Source organism: Callionymus lyra, chromosome 1, assembly GCF_982586985.1.
Source record: "Callionymus lyra chromosome 1, fCalLyr1.hap1.1, whole genome shotgun sequence".
Lineage (NCBI taxonomy): Eukaryota > Metazoa > Chordata > Actinopteri > Syngnathiformes > Callionymidae > Callionymus > Callionymus lyra.
In genome coordinates this window covers 47,595,301-47,613,903 of record NC_141818.1, presented here as the reverse complement: position 1 = coordinate 47,613,903, position 18,603 = coordinate 47,595,301, and the positions used below count along the sequence as shown (strand labels likewise).

The 18,603-nt window shown below is 36.9% G+C and overlaps 2 protein-coding genes across 2 annotated transcripts; both read right to left on the bottom strand.

The window, feature by feature from the left end:
* Nucleotides 1-1,985: 1,985 nt before the first annotated feature.
* Nucleotides 1,986-6,398, bottom strand: LOC148089949 (GTPase IMAP family member 8-like). The gene is made up of 3 exons (XM_087789164.1): nucleotides 6,281-6,398; nucleotides 5,370-6,206; nucleotides 1,986-3,099 (listed from the first exon to the last, which is right to left on the bottom strand). The coding sequence occupies exons 1-3, from the start codon at nucleotides 6,294-6,296 to the stop codon at nucleotides 2,279-2,281; spliced, it is 1,674 nt and encodes a 557-aa protein (XP_087645290.1). The 5' UTR covers nucleotides 6,297-6,398; the 3' UTR covers nucleotides 1,986-2,278.
* Nucleotides 6,399-8,577: 2,179 nt separating this feature from the next.
* Nucleotides 8,578-9,907, bottom strand: LOC148089948 (GTPase IMAP family member 9-like). The gene is made up of 3 exons (XM_087789044.1): nucleotides 9,789-9,907; nucleotides 8,867-9,726; nucleotides 8,578-8,592 (listed from the first exon to the last, which is right to left on the bottom strand). The coding sequence occupies exons 1-3, from the start codon at nucleotides 9,802-9,804 to the stop codon at nucleotides 8,578-8,580; spliced, it is 891 nt and encodes a 296-aa protein (XP_087645170.1). The 5' UTR covers nucleotides 9,805-9,907.
* Between the last annotated feature and the right edge of the window lie 8,696 nt (nucleotides 9,908-18,603).

Sequence of the window (18,603 nt, the reverse complement as noted above, 5' to 3'; positions counted from 1 at the left end):
ATTTGGCTTGATTGCGTGTTTTGACAAACTTTGACAAAAACGAATGTGGAAAGTCCAGTCTTTTAAAGAGCTTAATGTCGTTGTTTCTATATCTAGTTCATGTATATATTTGGCTTGATTGCGTGTTTTGCCTAATATAAATATGTACAGTTTTATACATGTTTCATTTTACCGATTTAAGATTCCCTTGAAAATCATTCAAATGGATTCCTCCAATCAGGTCATTCAATCTCAGTCCAAATCTCCCACTGATGAGAACATTATTGAGGAAACCTGTCAGGAATTATCCAATAAGTCTCTGCATGTTTAGAATAAACATGTAGAAAGAACGTTGAATCTAAATATATAAATCATAAATGTCTGGATTTCCAAACTGCTGACATTTTGTCCAGTTGACTCTTCATTTCATTGAAGTGAAACAAGTTGGGAATCATAACAGAAGCTCAGCACAAGTCAAATAATATTATTTAACAGAAAAATTTTGAGATGCGAAAATTGTGTATAATGATCCCACACTGAAGTATTTTTTACTGGCTGTTAGGTGTGTCCAGTGTACTGTGTTGTTTTATATACAAAGTTTGTTATTGTCTTTTTTATATTGTATGTTTTATTGGTAATTGTTATATTAAAACTTATCTGATAAAACAGATGCATTTCACCCCCATTGTGGTACTTTGTATGTATATATATATATATATATTATATTATATTATGAATTATATTATATTATCTAAAAAATATATTTTTGTTTGACAAAAATAACCTTCATTTTTTGACATCAGTAAATAGAAATATTTAAAATATTATTCCAACAGAATAGATTGGAATAAAAAAACCGTTAATAGTTAATGTTTTCATCTTGTGGGCAAATTTTAAAACTGCGTATCCAATTCATTTTTCTTTCTTTTATATTCCTCAACCTGACAATCGTCTGATTTGAAGCAGTCCCTTGCAATATAAATATTATATATAAACAGTAGGTGGCACTGTTGCCTAATTTTAGTGAATGAAATTCCACTCCTTCACTATGTTACACTTGCATCAGATTCTCTGAATCACTCGCAACTTAAATTAAATGCATTGTTAATCGAATATATCTAATTCAAGTTGTGTATCGTAAAATAGAGTAAAGACAAGTGAAAAATCTGGTTAAGCGTTTCTGTTCCTAACAAACCAGACCAAACACTGAGTTTCTGGTTCCATTTTCATCTTCCAACTGTCTTTTTATCGAGACTCTTCTGCTTTCTGAAATAAGGTTTTTGTGGTTGTTCTGCGGCTCCATCTATATGAGCCGCATGAGGCTAAAATGATAAAATAACTATAAAACTGTAGAAATGTTTTTGACTCCTGTGTTTGTCTTATGTGTCTTGATCTTTTAAGTATATATTTTATTGAGTTTTGTTTTGATTGTTTAAGCGCTTTGTGACCCTGGTCTGGAAAAATGTCTACAAATATATTTTACTTACTTAAATGTTCTTCCTTATAACCTTCTTCTCTGTTCTTCTTCTCTTTCGCAGGTAATAAATGCATTGTTGCACAAAAACATACCTGTATAACCAGAATAACTTTATCCACCACACCCTCTACATTGTACCAAAAATAGTTTGTTCAGAATTCTTCGATGAGGTGTTTCCTTCAAAGAAAGTTTCGTTGAAGCAAAGCAGTGAAGTCACAATGTTCAATGTGTTTAAAGATACCTCAGTAAACAAACTGTTTCTTACTTGGAAACGTACGTGTTTTAATGTCGCTGTGCACTGATTCGACTTTTTTAACTCACACACATTTAAATGTTTACGTCTCCCTGGTGCGAGGCGTTCAGGACACGTTCCACCAGTAGAGAGACCACGAGGGAGGTTCTGGAAGGTTCTGGAAAACACCTCTGGCTTGCCTGGTAGGAGCTATTTATGCTTGAAGTTTGGGCTTCCCCGCTGAAGCTGCTGCCCCCACGACCCAACGCCAGATTGGTAGAAGAAGGTGAAGACGTAGAGGAAAATTGCAAGTTTATTTGTTTAGCATGATTCAGCAACAGGACAATTCAAAGTGATGAAATACAATGAAAACCTTTGAAATAAAGTGAATATGGTAAGAAAAAACAAATAAACCCCCCACAAGGTTAATTACTAGAAGTACTAGAGTATTACAAATACATATGATCTCACAGGAACCTTTTTAAGTCATAAATGTCAATAAATGTCAAACGTTGCTTCACGTGGTATCAGCTTTTAAAATTCAATTAGAGAAACTAATTAAGTACTTATTTCTCTTCATCGCTTCTTGGTTAAGGTTTCATCCATCTCCCTATTACTGCAGCAGCTACACCACCAGATAACAATAAGTAACTTCCAATTCCAATTTCTTCTACTGCTGCAGCTACTCCAGCACCTGGAATTACAGCCGCAGTTGTTAAAACTACTGCCTTCATTAATTCAATCCCTCCTTTTTCAACATATCCTCCGACTTTCTCCAACCAATCCTGGGATTTCAACTTCTTCTGGACCTCTTCATATTTGGTGCTGTTGTAAGGACCCCCGTTTCTCTCCACTATCTGATCAATCTTTTCAATCAGTTCATTCACCTGACTACCATTCTGCATGGTTTCGTTGTCAAACACTGTATATCCGGCTTTACATTCGTTGATGACGTCCTGCAGGTCTTTATTTTTGCCGATGTAGGTTTTTATGGAGCCTTCAAGAGTGTCTCCATGAGTGAACACAGCAAGAGTGTACTGGCCGGCGTCTGCTCCAAAGTTTTTCTTGATCCAGCTGAAAACCTCCTTCTCCTCTTTAGTGAATCGTACGGCGGTACTGAGCACGAGAAGAAACACATGCGGGCCCGGGAGTGACTTCATGATGCAGGCCTCGATTTCTTTATCCAAGTCCTGTTGGTCCATGGAGGTGTCAAACATGCCCGGGGTGTCAATGACACTGATCCTCCTGTTGTCATCATGGAACATCTCTTTTCTGCTTGTTGTCGTCACAGAAGATGGACTGTGATCAACAAGGAACCGTTCTTTTCCAATGATGGTGTTTCCTGTCGCACTCTTTCCTGAACCAGTCTTCCCCAGCAGGACTATCCTGAGATCTCTGCGGACTTCTATAGCTGTACACAAAAGATAAGGTTGTTTATTTATCAGCAAACAAGAAAACGACAGGGTGACTTACGTTCTGCTGTAGCCATCTTCTAGCATAATAGGAATGAGGCAATAGAAATAAAACAGGTAAAAAAAAAAATTCCATTTATGTCCCGGAGAAACAGGACAACCTTCTTCTTTCTCTCCGCCCTTCACCTTTCCAGGAAAACGAAACTTGAAAATATCTCAGGACTGGGAATTGCTTTGTTTTACCGCCATCTCATGGTTAAGTAGGAGAACTACAGCACATATGTTGTCAAGTAGACGATCGTTAAAAATACAGGTGAATACAAAACTTTAACTCCGTGTTCCTTCGTCTGCAAGGTGTGAGGATTTCTTTCTAGACGCTAAAAAGTGAAAGTTTAGTGGTGAAGTTTCACGAAATGTTTACTTTTTGCGGTTCTTAAGAGGAAGATGAAAAACTGCAACTGCTTATATAGAATGTAGACGTTTATGATTGTGTTATGAGGATACTCTCATAAATGTAACATTAAAATAGATCAAACTATTCACAAATAACTTGTAATATTTTTTATCTGATGTTGTGGCAGTTTATGCACACAGTGTTTTTTCACCTACACTATTGTCATGTTCATTTTACCACAGGATGTAAATGAAACTCCTGATGTTAAAGTTAAATAAACAATCCTACTATCCTACAAAAATAACCGTCATTCGTTTGACATCAGTAAATAGAAATATTTAAAATATTATTCCAACAGAATAGATTGGAATAAAAAACGTTAATGGTTAATGTTTTCATCTTGTGGGCAAATTTTAAAACTGCGTATCCAATTCATTTTTCTTTCTTTTATATTCCTCATCCTGTCAATCGTCTGATTTGAAGCAGTTCCTTGAAATATAAATATTATATATTAACAGTAGGTGGCACTGTTGCCTAATTTTAATGAATGAAAGTCCACTCCTTCACTATGTTACACTTGCATCTGATTCTCTGAATCACTCGCAACTTAAATTAAATGCATTGTTAATCAAATATATCTAATGCAAGTTTTGTATCGTAAAATAGAGTAAAGACAAGTGAAAAATCTGGTTAAGCGTTTCAGTTCCTAACAAACCAGACCAAACACTGAGTTTCTGGTTCCATTATAATCTTCCAATTATCGAGACTGTTCTGCTTTCTGAAATACATTTATTGAAGGTTTTTGTGTTTGTTCTGCGGCTCCATCTATATGAGCCGCATGAGGCTAAAATGATAAAATAACTATAAAACTGTAGAAATGTTTTTGACTCCTGTGTTTGTCTTATGTGTCTTGATCTTTTAAGTATATATTTTATTGAGTTTTGTTTTTGATTGTTTAAGCGCTTTGTGACCCTGGTCTGGAAAAATGTCTACAAATATAATTTACTTACTTACATGTTCTTCCTTATGACCTTCTTCTCTGTTCTTCTTCTCTTTCACTTTAGTTCTGGGAATGTTTTGTGTTTGGCTGCCATTTGTTAATGTGAAGGTAATAAATGCATTGTTGCACAAAAACATACCTGTATAACCAGAATAACTTTATCCACCACACCCTCTACATTGTACCAAAAATAGTTTGTTCAGAATTCTTCGATGAGGTGTTTCCTTCAAAGAAAGTTTCGTTGAAGCAAAGCAGTGAAGTCACAATGTTCAATGTGTTTAAAGATACCTCAGTAAACAAACTGTTTCTTACTTGGAAACGTACGTGTTTTAATGTCGCTGTGCACTGATTCGACTTTTTTAACTCACACACATTTAAATGTTTACGTCTCCCTGGTGCGAGGCGTTCAGGACACGTTCCACCAGTAGAGAGACCACGAGGGAGGTTCTGGAAGGTTCTGGAAAACACCTCTGGCTTGCCTGGTAGGAGCTATTTATGCTTGAAGTTTGGGCTTCCCCGCTGAAGCTGCTGCCCCCACGACCCAACGCCAGATTGGTAGAAGAAGGCGAAGACGGAGAGGAAAATTGCAAGTTTATTTGTTTATCATGATTCAGCAACAGGACAATTCAAAGTGATGAAATACAATGAAAACCTTTGAAATAAAGTGAATATGGTAAGAAAAAACAAATAAACCCCCCACAAGGTTAATTACTAGAAGTACTAGAGTATTACAAATACATATGATCTCACAGGAACCTTTTTAAGTCATAAATGTCAATAAATGTCAAACGTTGCTTCACGTGGTATCAGCTTTTAAAATTCAACTAGAGAAACTAAATTAAGATGATGTTTCTTTGGTCTTTGGAGCAGTGCTTATTTCTCTTTATCGCTTCTTGGTTTAGGTTTCATCCATCTCCCTATTACTGCAGCAGCTGCACCACCAGATAACAATAAGTAACTTCCAATTCCAATTTCTTCTACTGCTGCAGCTACTCCAGCACCTGGAATTACAGCCGCAGTTGTTATAACTGCTGCCTTCATTAATTCAATCCCTCCTTTTTCAACATATCCTCCGACTTTCTCCCACATCTCATCGGATTCCAGCTTCTTCTGGACCTCTTCATATTTGGTGCTGTTGTAAGGACCCCTGTTTCTCTCCACTATCTGATCAATCTTTTCAATCAGTTCATTCACCTGAGTACGATTCTGCATGGTTTCGTTGTCAAACACTGTATATCCGGCTTTACAATCGTTGATGACGTCCTGCAGGTCTTTATTTTTGCCGATGTAGGTTTCTATGGAGCCTTTAAGAGTGTCTCCATGAGTGAACACAGCAAGAGTGTACTGGCCGGCGTCTGCTCCAAAGTTTTTCTTGATCCAGCTGAAAACCTCCTTCTCCTCTTTAGTGAATCGTACGGCGGTACTGAGCACGAGAAGAAACACATGCGGGCCCGGGACTGACTTCATGATGCATTCCTTGATTTCTTTATCCACGTCCTGTTGGTCCATGGAGGTGTCAAACATGCCCGGGGTGTCAATGACACTGATCCTCCTGTTGTCATCATGTAACATCTCTTTTCTGCTTGTTGTCGTCACTGAAGATGGACTTTGATCGACAAGGAACCGTTCTTTTCCAATGATGGTGTTTCCTGTCGCACTCTTTCCTGAACCAGTCTTCCCCAGCAGGACTATCCTGAGATCTCTGCGGACTTCTATAGTTGTACACAAAAGATAAGGTTGTGTTTTTATCAGCAAACAAGAAAAACAAAACGACAGGGTGACTTACGTTCTGCTGTAGCCATCTTCTAGCATAATAGGAATGAGGCAATAGAAATAAAACAAGTAAAAAAAACTTTCCATTTAAGTCCCGGAGAAGCAGGACAACCTTCGTCTTATTCTCCGCCCTTCACCTTTCCAGGAAAACGAAACTTGAAAATATTTCAGGACCGGGAATTGGTGTGTTTTACCGCCATCTCATGGTTAAGAAGGAGAACTACACCACATATTAAATCGATCATTAAAAATACAGGTGAATACAAAACTTTAACTCCGTGTTCCTTCGTCTGCAAGGTGTGAGGATTTCTTTCTAGACGGTAAATAAGTGAAAGTTTAGTGGCGAACTTTCACAAAATGTTTAAGTTTTGCGGTTCTTAAGAGGAAGAGAGAGTCCTAGTCCCGCGGCCAGATCCAATCGGCCTAGAAGGCATCGTCAGCTGCCTCCTCACTTTAGAGACTTTGTTTCCTCGGGGTCGAGAAACAAACTGTTGGGGGGGCAGTGTAACGATCCTGATTTGTTTTGTTCATTAATGTTGCGGACACTTTAAGAAGGTGAGTCTGTGCGCATGCGCAGGTGTTGTTGAAGAGAGTTCACGTTCAACTTGTGGTGTGAAGAACGAGCGGCGTTGGTTGTGGCCGAACAATAAGCTTTCTGTGAGTTCAGCAAATAAAGAAACAATATCTGTGCAAGACAACCGTCTGGTCATTGGGTGGAGGACCAAACGTTACAATATTATTCCAACAGAATAGATTGGAATAAAAAAACGTTAATGGTTAATGTTTTCATCTTGTGGGCAAATTATAAAACTGCGTATCCAATTATTTTTTCTTTCTTTTATATTCCTCATCCTGACAATCGTCTGATTTGAAGCAGTCCCTTGAAATATAAATATTATATATTAACAGTAGGTGGCACTGTTGCCTAATTTTAATGAATGAAAGTCCACTCCTTCACTATGTTACACTTGCATCAGATTCTCTGAATCACTCGCAACTTAAATTAAATGCATTGTTAATCGAATATATCTAATGCAAGTTTTGAATCGTAAAATAGAGTAAAGACAAGTGAAAAATCTGGTTAAGCGTTTCTGTTCCTAACAAACCAGACCAAACACTGAGTTTCTGGTTCCATTTTAATCTTCCAACTGCCTTTTTATCGAGACTCTTCTGCTTTTTGAAATACATTTATTGGAGGTTTTTGTGGTTGTTCTGCGGCTCCATCTATATGAGCCGCATGAGGCTAAAATGATATAATAACTATAAAACTGCAGAAATGTTTTTGACTCCTGTGTTTGTCTTATGTGTCTTGATCTTTTAAGTATATATTTTATTGAGTTTTGTTTTGATTGTTTAAGCGCTTTGTGACCCTGGTCTGGAAAAATGTCTACAAATATAATTTACTTACTTACATGTTCTTCCTTATGACCTTCTTCTCTGTTCTTCTTCTCTTTCACTTTAGTTCTGGGAATGTTTTGTGTTTGGCTGCCATTTGTTAATGTGAAGGTAATAAATGCATTGTTGCACAAAAACATACCTGTATAACCAGAATAACTTTATCCACCACACCCTCTACATTGTACCAAAAATAGTTTGTTCAGAATTCTTCGATGAGGTGTTTCCTTCAAAGAAAGTTTCGTTGAAGCAAAGCAGTGAAGTCACAATGTTCAATGTGTTTAAAGATACCTCAGTAAACAAACTGTTTCTTACTTGGAAACGTACGTGTTTTAATGTCGCTGTGCACTGATTCGACTTTTTTAACTCACACACATTTAAATGTTTACGTCTCCCTGGTGCGAGGCGTTCAGGACACGTTCCACCAGTAGAGAGACCACGAGGGAGGTTCTGGAAGGTTCTGGAAAACACCTCAGGCTTGCCTGGTAGGAGCTATTTATGCTGGTGAGAGGAAAGTTTGGGCTTCCCCGCTGAAGCTGCTGCCCCCACGACCCAACGCCAGATTGGTAGAAGAAGGCGAAGACGGAGAGGAAAATTGCAAGTTTATTTGTTTAGCATGATTCAGCAACAGGACAATTCAAAGTGATGAAATACAATGGAAACCTTTGAAATAAAATGAATATGGTAAGAAAAAACAAATGGTTAATTACTAGAAGTACTAGAGTATTAAAAAAGTTCCTGTGAGATCATATGTATTTGTAAGTCATAAATGTCAATAAATGTCAAACGTTGCTTCACATGGTATCAGCTTTTAAAATTCAATTAGAGAAACTAAATTAAGATGATGTTTCTTTGGTCTTTGGAGCAGTGCTTATTTCTCTTCATCGCTTCTTGGTTTAGGTTTCATCCATCTCCCTATTGCTGCAGCAGCTGCACCACCAGATAACAATAAGTAACTTCCAATTCCAATTCCTTCTACTGCTGCAGCTACTCCAGCATCTTGATTTGGAACCGCAGTTGTTATAACTGTTGGAACCTCAGTTGTTAAAACTGTTGGAACCTCAGTTGTTAAAACTGTTGGAACCTCAGTTGTTAAAACTGTTGGAACCTCAGTTGTTAAAACTGTTGGAACCTCAGTTGTTAAAACTGTTGGAACCTCAGTTGTTAAAACTGTTGGAACCTCAGTTGTTAAAACTGTTGGAACCGCAGTTGTTATAACTGTTGGAACCGCAGTTGTTAAAACTGTTGGAACCTCAGTTGTTAAAACTGTTGGAACCTCAGTTGTTAAAACTGTTGGAACCTCAGTTGTTAAAACTGTTTGAACCGCAGTTGTTAAAACTGTTGGAACCTCAGTTGTTAAAACTGTTGGAACCTCAGTTGTTAAAACTGTTGGAACCTCAGTTGTTAAAACATATCCTCCGACTTTCCCCCACAACTCCTCGGATTCCAGCTTCTTCTGGACCTCTTCATATTTGGTGCTGTTGTAAGGACCCCCGTTTCTCTCCACTATCTGATCAATCTTTTCAATCAGTTCATTCACCTGACTACCATTCTGCATGGTTTCGTTGTCAAACACTGTATATCCGGCTTTACATTCGTTGATGACGTCCTGCAGGTCTTTATTTTTGCCGATGTAGGTTTTTATGGAGCCTTCAAGAGTGTCTCCATGAGTGAACACAGCAAGAGTGTACTGGCCGGCGTCTGCTCCAAAGTTTTTCTTGATCCAGCTGAAAACCTCCTTCTCCTCTTTAGTGAATCGTACGGCGGTACTGAGCACGAGAAGAAACACATGCGGGCCCGGGAGTGACTTCATGATGCAGGCCTTGATTTCTTTATCCAAGTCCTGTTGGTCCATGGAGGTGTCAAACATGCCCGGGGTGTCAATGACACTGATGCTCCTGTTGTCATCATGGAACATCTCTTTTCTGCTTGTTGTCGTCACAGAAGATGGACTTTGATCGACAAGGAACCGTTCTTTTCCAATGATGGTGTTTCCTGTCGCACTCTTTCCTGAACCAGTCTTCCCCAGCAGGACTATCCTGAGATCTCTGCGGACTTCTATAGCTGTACACAAAAGATAAGGTTGTTTATTTATCAGCAAACAAGAAAACGACAGGGTGACTTACGTTCTGCTGTAGCCATCTTCTAGCATAATAGGAATGAGGCAATAGAAATAAAACAGGTAAAAAAAAAAATTCCATTTATGTCCCGGAGAAACAGGACAACCTTCTTCTTTCTCTCCGCCCTTCACCTTTCCAGGAAAACGAAACTTGAAAATATCTCAGGACTGGGAATTGCTTTGTTTTACCGCCATCTCATGGTTAAGTAGGAGAACTACAGCACATATGTTGTCAAGTAGACGATCGTTAAAAATACAGGTGAATACAAAACTTTAACTCCGTGTTCCTTCGTCTGCAAGGTGTGAGGATTTCTTTCTAGACGCTAAAAAGTGAAAGTTTAGTGGTGAAGTTTCACGAAATGTTTACTTTTTGCGGTTCTTAAGAGGAAGATGAAAAACTGCAACTGCTTATATAGAATGTAGACGTTTATGATCGTGTTATGAGGATATTCTCATAAATGTAACATTCAAATAGATCAAACTATTCACAAATAACTTGTAACATTTTTTATCTGATGTTGTGGCAGTTTATGCACACAGTGTTTTTTCACCTACACTATTGTCATGTTTATTTTACCACAGGATGTAAATGAAACTCCTGATGTTAAAATTGACTAAACAATCCTACTATCCTACAAAAATAACCTTCATTCATTTGACATCAGTAAATAGAAATATTTAAAGTATTATTCCAACAGAATAGATTGGAATAAAAAACGTTAATGGTTAATGTTTTCATCTTGTGGGCAAATTATAAAACTGCGTATCCAATTATTTTTTCTTTCTTTTATATTCCTCATCCTTACAATCGACAATATTATATATAAACAGTAGGTGGCACTGTTGCCGAATTTTAGTGAATGAAATTCCACTCCTTCACTATGTTACACTTGCATCAGATTCTCTGAATCACTCGCAACTTAAATTAAATGCATTGTTAATCGAATATATCTAATGCAAGTTGTGTATCGTAAAATAGAGTAAAGACAAGTGAAAAATCGTGTTAAGCGTTTCAGTTCATAACAAACCAGACCAAACACTGAGTTTCTGGTTCCATTTTCATCTTCCAACTTTTTATCGAGACTCTTCTGCTTTCTGAAATACATTTATTGGAGGTTTCTGTGGTTGTTCTGCGGCTCCATCTATATGAGCCGCATGAGGCTAAAATGATAAAATAACTATAAAACTGTAGAAATGTTTAAATATCTAACTATTTTATTTCAAGATCTTTTTTTTTTGTTGCATGTTATATGTTTATTTCCAATGTTAAAATATATCACAAATGATTTGTTTCCCTTTGGAGTATTCAAAGTAATTAACAAAACTGAAATAATATAGAATACTAAAGTTCATTTTTATTTATTCATTATTTAAAGTTGTTGTCCCTTCTTTTTTTGCCCCTAAAAGCATTCACAGTATATAATATGAAGGGAATTTAAAACCTGGTTCATGTTTCTTCTGATTGTATCATATTGCGTGGTGGAGAAACAGAAATAGAAGAACAGAGAAGGAGGTCATAAGGAAGAACATATGAGTGACCTCAGCTCATTGCTCCAAGAGGTCACTCATAAAACCATCTCTGTGTTTGATGATCTACTGACTCCTTCAAGAAACATCTGTGTTTGATGATCTACTGACTCCTTCAAGAAACATCTGTGTTTGATGATCTACTGACTCCTTCAAGAAACATCTGTGTTTGATGATCTACTGACTCCTTCAAGAAACATCTGTGTTTGATGATCTACTGACTCCTTCAAGAAACATCTGTGTTTGATGATCTACTGACTCCTTCAAGAAACATCTGTGTTTGATGATCTACTGACTCCTTCAAGAAACATCTGTGTTTGATGATCTACTGACTCCTTCAAGAAACATCTGTGTTTGATGATCTACTGACTCCTTCAAGAAACATCTGAAGACGTCTTTATGTGTGCTTTTCCTTGATTTTCTGAGACTCCTGTGTTTGTCTTATGTGTCTTGATCTTAAAAGTATATATTTTATTGAGTAACGGTGGACTGGTTTTAATCGGTATCCAACAAACGCCGCTTTAGGACTTGCACCTAAAGATGTAAACCCACGACCCTGAGGGTAGAAACCTCCAGCAAATGAATACAGGCCCACAAACACAAGTACCAGAAATTAATGTGATTTATTGAGTAGCAAGACAACGCAGCGAATCATTTACATTAAGGGAAAACAAAAACACATTAGTAATGTTAACAAAACCACACATTGACGTGACAGAAATAACGATTATAGACATTACTTCAATCGAAAACAAAATCGCTGCTATGAAAAACTACAACAAGTGTGAAACCTGAACAAAAGAACCACAGGAAATAAACACAATATTAACACAAGATATAAGTCGCACAACTGTAGCTCTCACCTACAAAAGATAAATAACCAAAACAAAACCCCCTAAACAACTTTATGGCGAACAGAATAACGAAGATATAAACTAACCAAACTAAACATAAAGAGGCAATTTAAATAAAGAGGCAAGGCAGGGCATCAGGTGAGGCTTTGAAGGATCTTCAGAGCATTTTAGGAGCAGCAGAAGTCAACATGACGTCACTCGAACCATGACTCAGACCAGAACCTACTACACACAAGTCTTCGCTGAGGGCGAGACCATCAACGTCGTGCAGATTGACTCTGATGGTTACTCGTGACATTTGTGACGATCTGTGAACATTTGTTTGATATGAAACCTGTAATAAAGCACAATTTGACATCATTTTGAATAACGTCCCATAGTATTCATCATCAGTGCAGGTAATGTGTTGTGAAAATGACTATTGGTGTTTTAAAAGTTGTAAAAAGGTCTCTGTTTACCCTAGTTTGAGATCGACATAGAGTTCAACATGAACAATATTCAGGCAAAGCAGAAATCACATGTTAAAGAATCATGAATGAATTAATGCTTTATTTCAAACATGTTACATAAGAAAGTAAACTTAAGACAAACAAACAAAACCAATGAAATTAGTCAAACAATAATTATAGTCAAAACAATAATATTTACCCAACATGTCGAAAAAGTAAGAAGGATGAAGCATAAGCTCGTCGATACCTAACCCTTCACTACTCAATTATTAACCATCGACACCCAAAGTACATAAGCAAACAAACATTCAGCAATATGCAGTGGAGATATTTAAGATAAATAGAGATAAACCACTGCTTTCTTGAAATCACCACACTTGCAAGAACTTTCATAATTTTGTCATTCCATGTGATATGGATAAGCAGTAAAAATTGATTTAAATCCTCAGTAATCATCATCGTTTAAAATAGCAACTGAAGAGCTATTTGTAAATTACACTCAAACTATGAAATAGAAGACAGCACGTCTAAAAGCTTTGTGAGACCCACAGTACATGTTTGAACTTTAAAATATACATATTTATGTTATTGATAGGTGACTCAAGACTGCTGTTATACTATCAGAAAACTACACACACCAACATGATTCATTTGTTTGTAGTGGCCTGTGCTACATCAAAGGGTTAATTCTCTAACTTCAAGAGGCATGAAGGCCCTTGTAAAGCGGATATTTATATGACACATTCAGAAGGTCTCCTACTATCCTGTGAGAAGTTTGGTGTCAATGAGTCCAAAAATGAGGGAGAGGTTGTCATTCTTCTGTCAAGATGGTCTCTGAGTGTAACAGAATGACCAGACTTGATCTTCCAGAAATGGACTTAGGCAACTTTTTTTCTACTTGGACCTCAGAGCTGATATTTGGATATGTTATACTAGACTCCATTCTGAGTTGAACTGTGGTGGTTTGATGTTGCTATGAACTTCCTGTGCCCCATGGTATCATGGGAAACTTGGAGAAATCTGGATTTTGAAGCTCTATAAATCGACCATTGTTAATTCAAATGATATGAAACTTTTAGAGGTTCTTCATGTTCTATTTGTACACATATGTTTTCAAGGGCGTTTTTCTAGGTGCTTCCTGAAGCTACTTCTGGTTTGGGAAGGGCTATCATTATGGTTCCACCAGCATATGATTTTAGAGGTGTCAGAGGTCACACAGACCAAGTTTCATATGCCTGAGAGTCACAGAGGTCACATAAGAGCAAAAGAGCAACAGTCATGAAAAACATGTTTTTGGCCCCAGTTCATTCCCAGCGGCCCCTGGGGGTCTAAAAATGAGCATGATAGTTCATACTAGCCTCAATATCAAGCCTCTGTTAATTATTAATTAGCCGTAAGCAGTACATGTTATTGATTACTAACGTGTGATTATAGATGTAATTATTCCAATAGTAGCAAACTTTTAACTTTTGACACTGGATAAGCTATTAACTACAATATGAATATTGTACATGAGCTGCTTTTTATCACCCTGTCATAATAAAATATATGAACTGTTATCATAAAAACTTCATTTTAATTTTTTAAGCATTCATTGGTATCAATTATAGGCATCTCTGAAGTTACAACTGCATTGATCATGTTGGGATGAATACTATGGGAGCATTATTCAAAATGATGTCAAATTGTGCTTTATTACAGGTTTCATATCAAACAAATGTTCACAGATCGTCACAAATGTCACGAGTAACCATCAGAGTGAATCTGCACGACGTTGATGGTCTCGCCCTCAGCGAAGACTTGTGTGTAGTAGATTCTGGTCTGAGTCATGGTTCGAGTGACGTCATGTTGACTTCTGCTGCTCCTAAAATGCTCTGAAGATCTTTAAAAGCCTCACCAGTCAAGCCCATGGTGCATCTTTAAAGAATAAGACAATAAGAATGAGCAGCTGTACTTGTACTAGTTCTGTTCTTCACTTGCTAAATAAACTCGTACCTTGCTGTGACGCTGCCATGCGAGACAACTCTTTCAGGGAATCACAACGACTTGACAGAGACTTCCAGAGGTGGTTCATCTCTTTCTCAAGAATCTTTCACTTCCTGCCGTTTCCTTACTGCCATAACAAAGTCGAATCCTCTTTGTCCAAAAGTCAACAGAACCTGGAAAACATTCTATTAATGAAGTCGTATGATTCTGATCATTTGAAGTGTAAAATCTATTTAAAAAGACTCTTCAGTCTAGTCTACCTTCCACTTTGACAGGCACGACCAAGTGTTTCCAACAACAGAAGCCAGAAAACCTTGACCATAAGCGTCAGCATGTCAGTGCGTCCTGCCACAGAAATGTATTGATCATTATTACCAAACATGACTATTTTAATGACCAAAGTGTGTATGATGTAACCACCTCACCTGCTTTGGACATGTTGACCCCTTCCACCTCCGATGGTTAGTCCAGCACCTGATATGCAGCACTCCATCTCACCTAGAAAAGAACATAGAATTGCATTTTAGATTATTTCCATGATGGGATGTGCTGTAGGTTTACAAGTTTGTGTTACAAATATTACTTACTCACTTCACATTTGAAATCATTTGTCAGGGAACCACAGAGAGAAAGGTTTCATGTCAAGCAGGTCTGGAGTTCTGGGCAGTTCTTGCAGGTCACTTCCATACAAAAAGAAATTAAAACATACAAGTGCTCCCTTTTAAATATTATAAATCAATAAATACAAGCAAGTATACTTGATCATTCAGAGATAAGCTCTCCATGTTTCCTTCATCCATTGTTTGATGGTGTTTCCATCTGGTTTACCTCTTTATGCTGGAATTTAAAATACTTTTCATTATTATATTATATATATTCTTTCATTTAAAGAAAACAACAACAGATCAAATCCCTCATCCAAAAGGGTTAAAATAAACGTATACTTATATAATTAAATATGATAAATATTTTATCTGTATTAATATGCGGAAGTGATAAATGAAATCAATATCTTGAATATTAATAAAATAAATCGCCTACCATGACCTGCCAATATAGCAAACTTTTTATTGGAATATAAATATATTTTCGTCCTTTCAAAATAACAAACAAAATACGTGTGTGAGTTACATTATAATTTAAAAGCTACGTTTTAGCGAACTAGCACTCGTGTTAACGCACCACAGAAAGTTACATTACACGCAATGAAAATTTTTTTCTTAAGTCTTAAAGCAATAATTATATCTTACCTCAATAGGCGAGTGACGCGCACCTGGTTCCGTCAAGTTACTGCACAAACGTGAGGACAAAATGCTATCGATCTTTGTAAACAAGTGTGACGTCAACATCCAGAGGTTTGGCGGAAGTTGCGTGTGCGGCAGTCTGAAAACTTTTTAGCTGACGCTAAACTTAAATTAAACTTAACTCGGTCTTTATACAAGCACACATCTACAATTGTATTCCATGGCGCTTTTAAACAAACAAGCACAATATCTCATTTTATTCCTGTGGTGTGACGGCTCTACATTCCTGCACGATCAGTTTATTAGCTTGTGTGACGTCACCTCTGCAGGATCGCGATTACTGTTGACAAACTTCACGTAGACGCTCATAATCGCAGCTAAATAAAAAGAAAATATATGTCCATAAACGCAATCTCAATGAAAGGTTCTATTTTCATAGGAAAGCGCACCGGATTATAAAGAGGATCAAGCGAAACAACTTAGACTTTATTTTACTCATTCATAAAACAATTTCACCATTATGGAGTTGAAACACCTACAAATATACAATATAGTCACTTTTACAGGACCTTTTAAGCATGTATTAATCCGCGAGAGTCTCTTGACTTCCGCGATGCGTGAACAATCCAAGCTTCAAAAAATTAAAATTAAGCATTTTTACCGATTTATGTTCACTGTGTACCTCCTTAAAGTGGTTTGAGGTCGTTAAGCACAATCGGGGTTAGAATCGCAGTGTTGACATTAAACATTTGAGGTGCGCTTCATAGTTCTAGAATTACGGTAGCCAAAGGACAACAGCGACACGTCACGTCACGTTACCATGGCATCGAAGAGGTGGGCGACGCGTCAAATGTAACCCGGGTCGTTTGAATCCGACGTCGGGGAGTGCTCTGTATATTACTGGGTGACCCGGGTAGGCGAAAACCAACGTTTTTGTCCCCCCTGTAACGTTACCCTAGTGACGCCAGGGGGACATTGCACGGCGTCGGTCAGTATGACGCCTTGGGTGTAAGGACGTGTTGCATATTGATATTGATGGATTACAATTTGCGAACTTTTTTCTCACAGACATTCACACACTCACTCGGGGATACTCGGTTTCGTTTACAACTCACGTGACCCGTGGGAACTTTCACTGCCATCACGTGAGCCCGCAGTCCGCGAACGACCGTCACGTCAGCCCACATTAAAAAACCTTGCGCGTCTATTGCTAAGCTTACGGTAATGACGCTGAAAGCCACCTGATACATGAGACCACTTGAAAATTGCAATAAAGTAACAATAATAATGTTTTATGTTGTTTTTATTTAACCTGATACAATCCTGCTCTACTGTCTTTGGAGTAAATGATTATAAGATTTATTTATATTTATAATTTTATGTATTTATTTATTTTAACCAACAACAATTGTGTTAATACGGATATAGCGGAAAATGTATCTAAACTCTGTTTTTTGACGTGGATTTGAAAGTCATATCATTATATAATATGTAAAAAAAAACTACACATTTATTTTAAATATCATAGAATTATACTCTTAAAAGCTTAGTGAAAATTCCACTGGATTATGATTCATGATGACCTTGACTACTATCATGGTACATTTGGAGAGATTTTACTGTAGAAATTTGAAATAAATGATCCTTAAATATAGTCATTATATGTTAATGCAGACATTTTCAAAATTTAATTAAAAAAAAATCCTTAAATCCTTTTTTAATTTTTTTAGATTTCCTTAAATCATGAATCATAATCCAGTGGAATTTTTCACTAAGCTTTTAAGGATTTTGTTTTAATTTAATTTTAAAAATGTCTGCATTAACATATAATGACTATATTTAAGGATCATTTATTTCAAATTTCTACAGTAAAATCTCTCCAAATTTATTTTTTTAATTGAATTTTGAAAATGTCGGCATTAACCAACAATACGAATTAGTTCATTCGTATTGTTGGTTAAAATAAATGGAAACATAATAAATATAAATGATGATATAATCATTTAGTCCAAAGAAAATAGAATAGAATTGCATCAGGTTGAATAAATACAACATAAAACATTTTTACTGTTAATTTATTGCGTGACAAAAACAATTTCAAGTTGTCTCAAACTATCGTTCAGCTTCTTTACCGTAAGCTTAGCAATAGACGCGCAAGGTTTTTTTTTTATGTGGGCTGACGTGACGGTCGTTCACTGACTGCGGGTTCACGTGATGGCAGTACTTCACCGTCCCAGTCCGCCCTTGAATGCAATACAAACATTCGATCTCGGAAATAATTCGCTTTTCAGTTCGGATCATAAACACCTCAGTAATTATTTACTTTTCATTTCATTTTTTTTTCCTGATTTAAATTAATTATTTAATGTGTATGTGCCCACTGTTAGATTGGAAATTATTCTACACTATACGTATACGCCATAAGTTAAATTAATGCTAAAAAGATGATCAAAATATAGAGTATAAAATACTAGCCTCATCTAAGAGCTTAAACGTTTAAATACACATTCACAACCAACATTTCACTTGCATACTGATATACACTGTGTCAAGGGTAGCTTGAAACAGACTAGAGATTATTCAGCGATTTAATGAAGGACTGTCTGTCTGCTCTGTTCACACCTGTGGACGTGAAACAAAAGGGCAACACGTAACACACCCAAAAGAGGGGGGCTGGAAGACAAAGGAACTTGCGCACACAACAGGCAAGGAAGGAAGTTACTCTCCAGGTGACTCGAAACAGAAGTTAACATAACAGAACC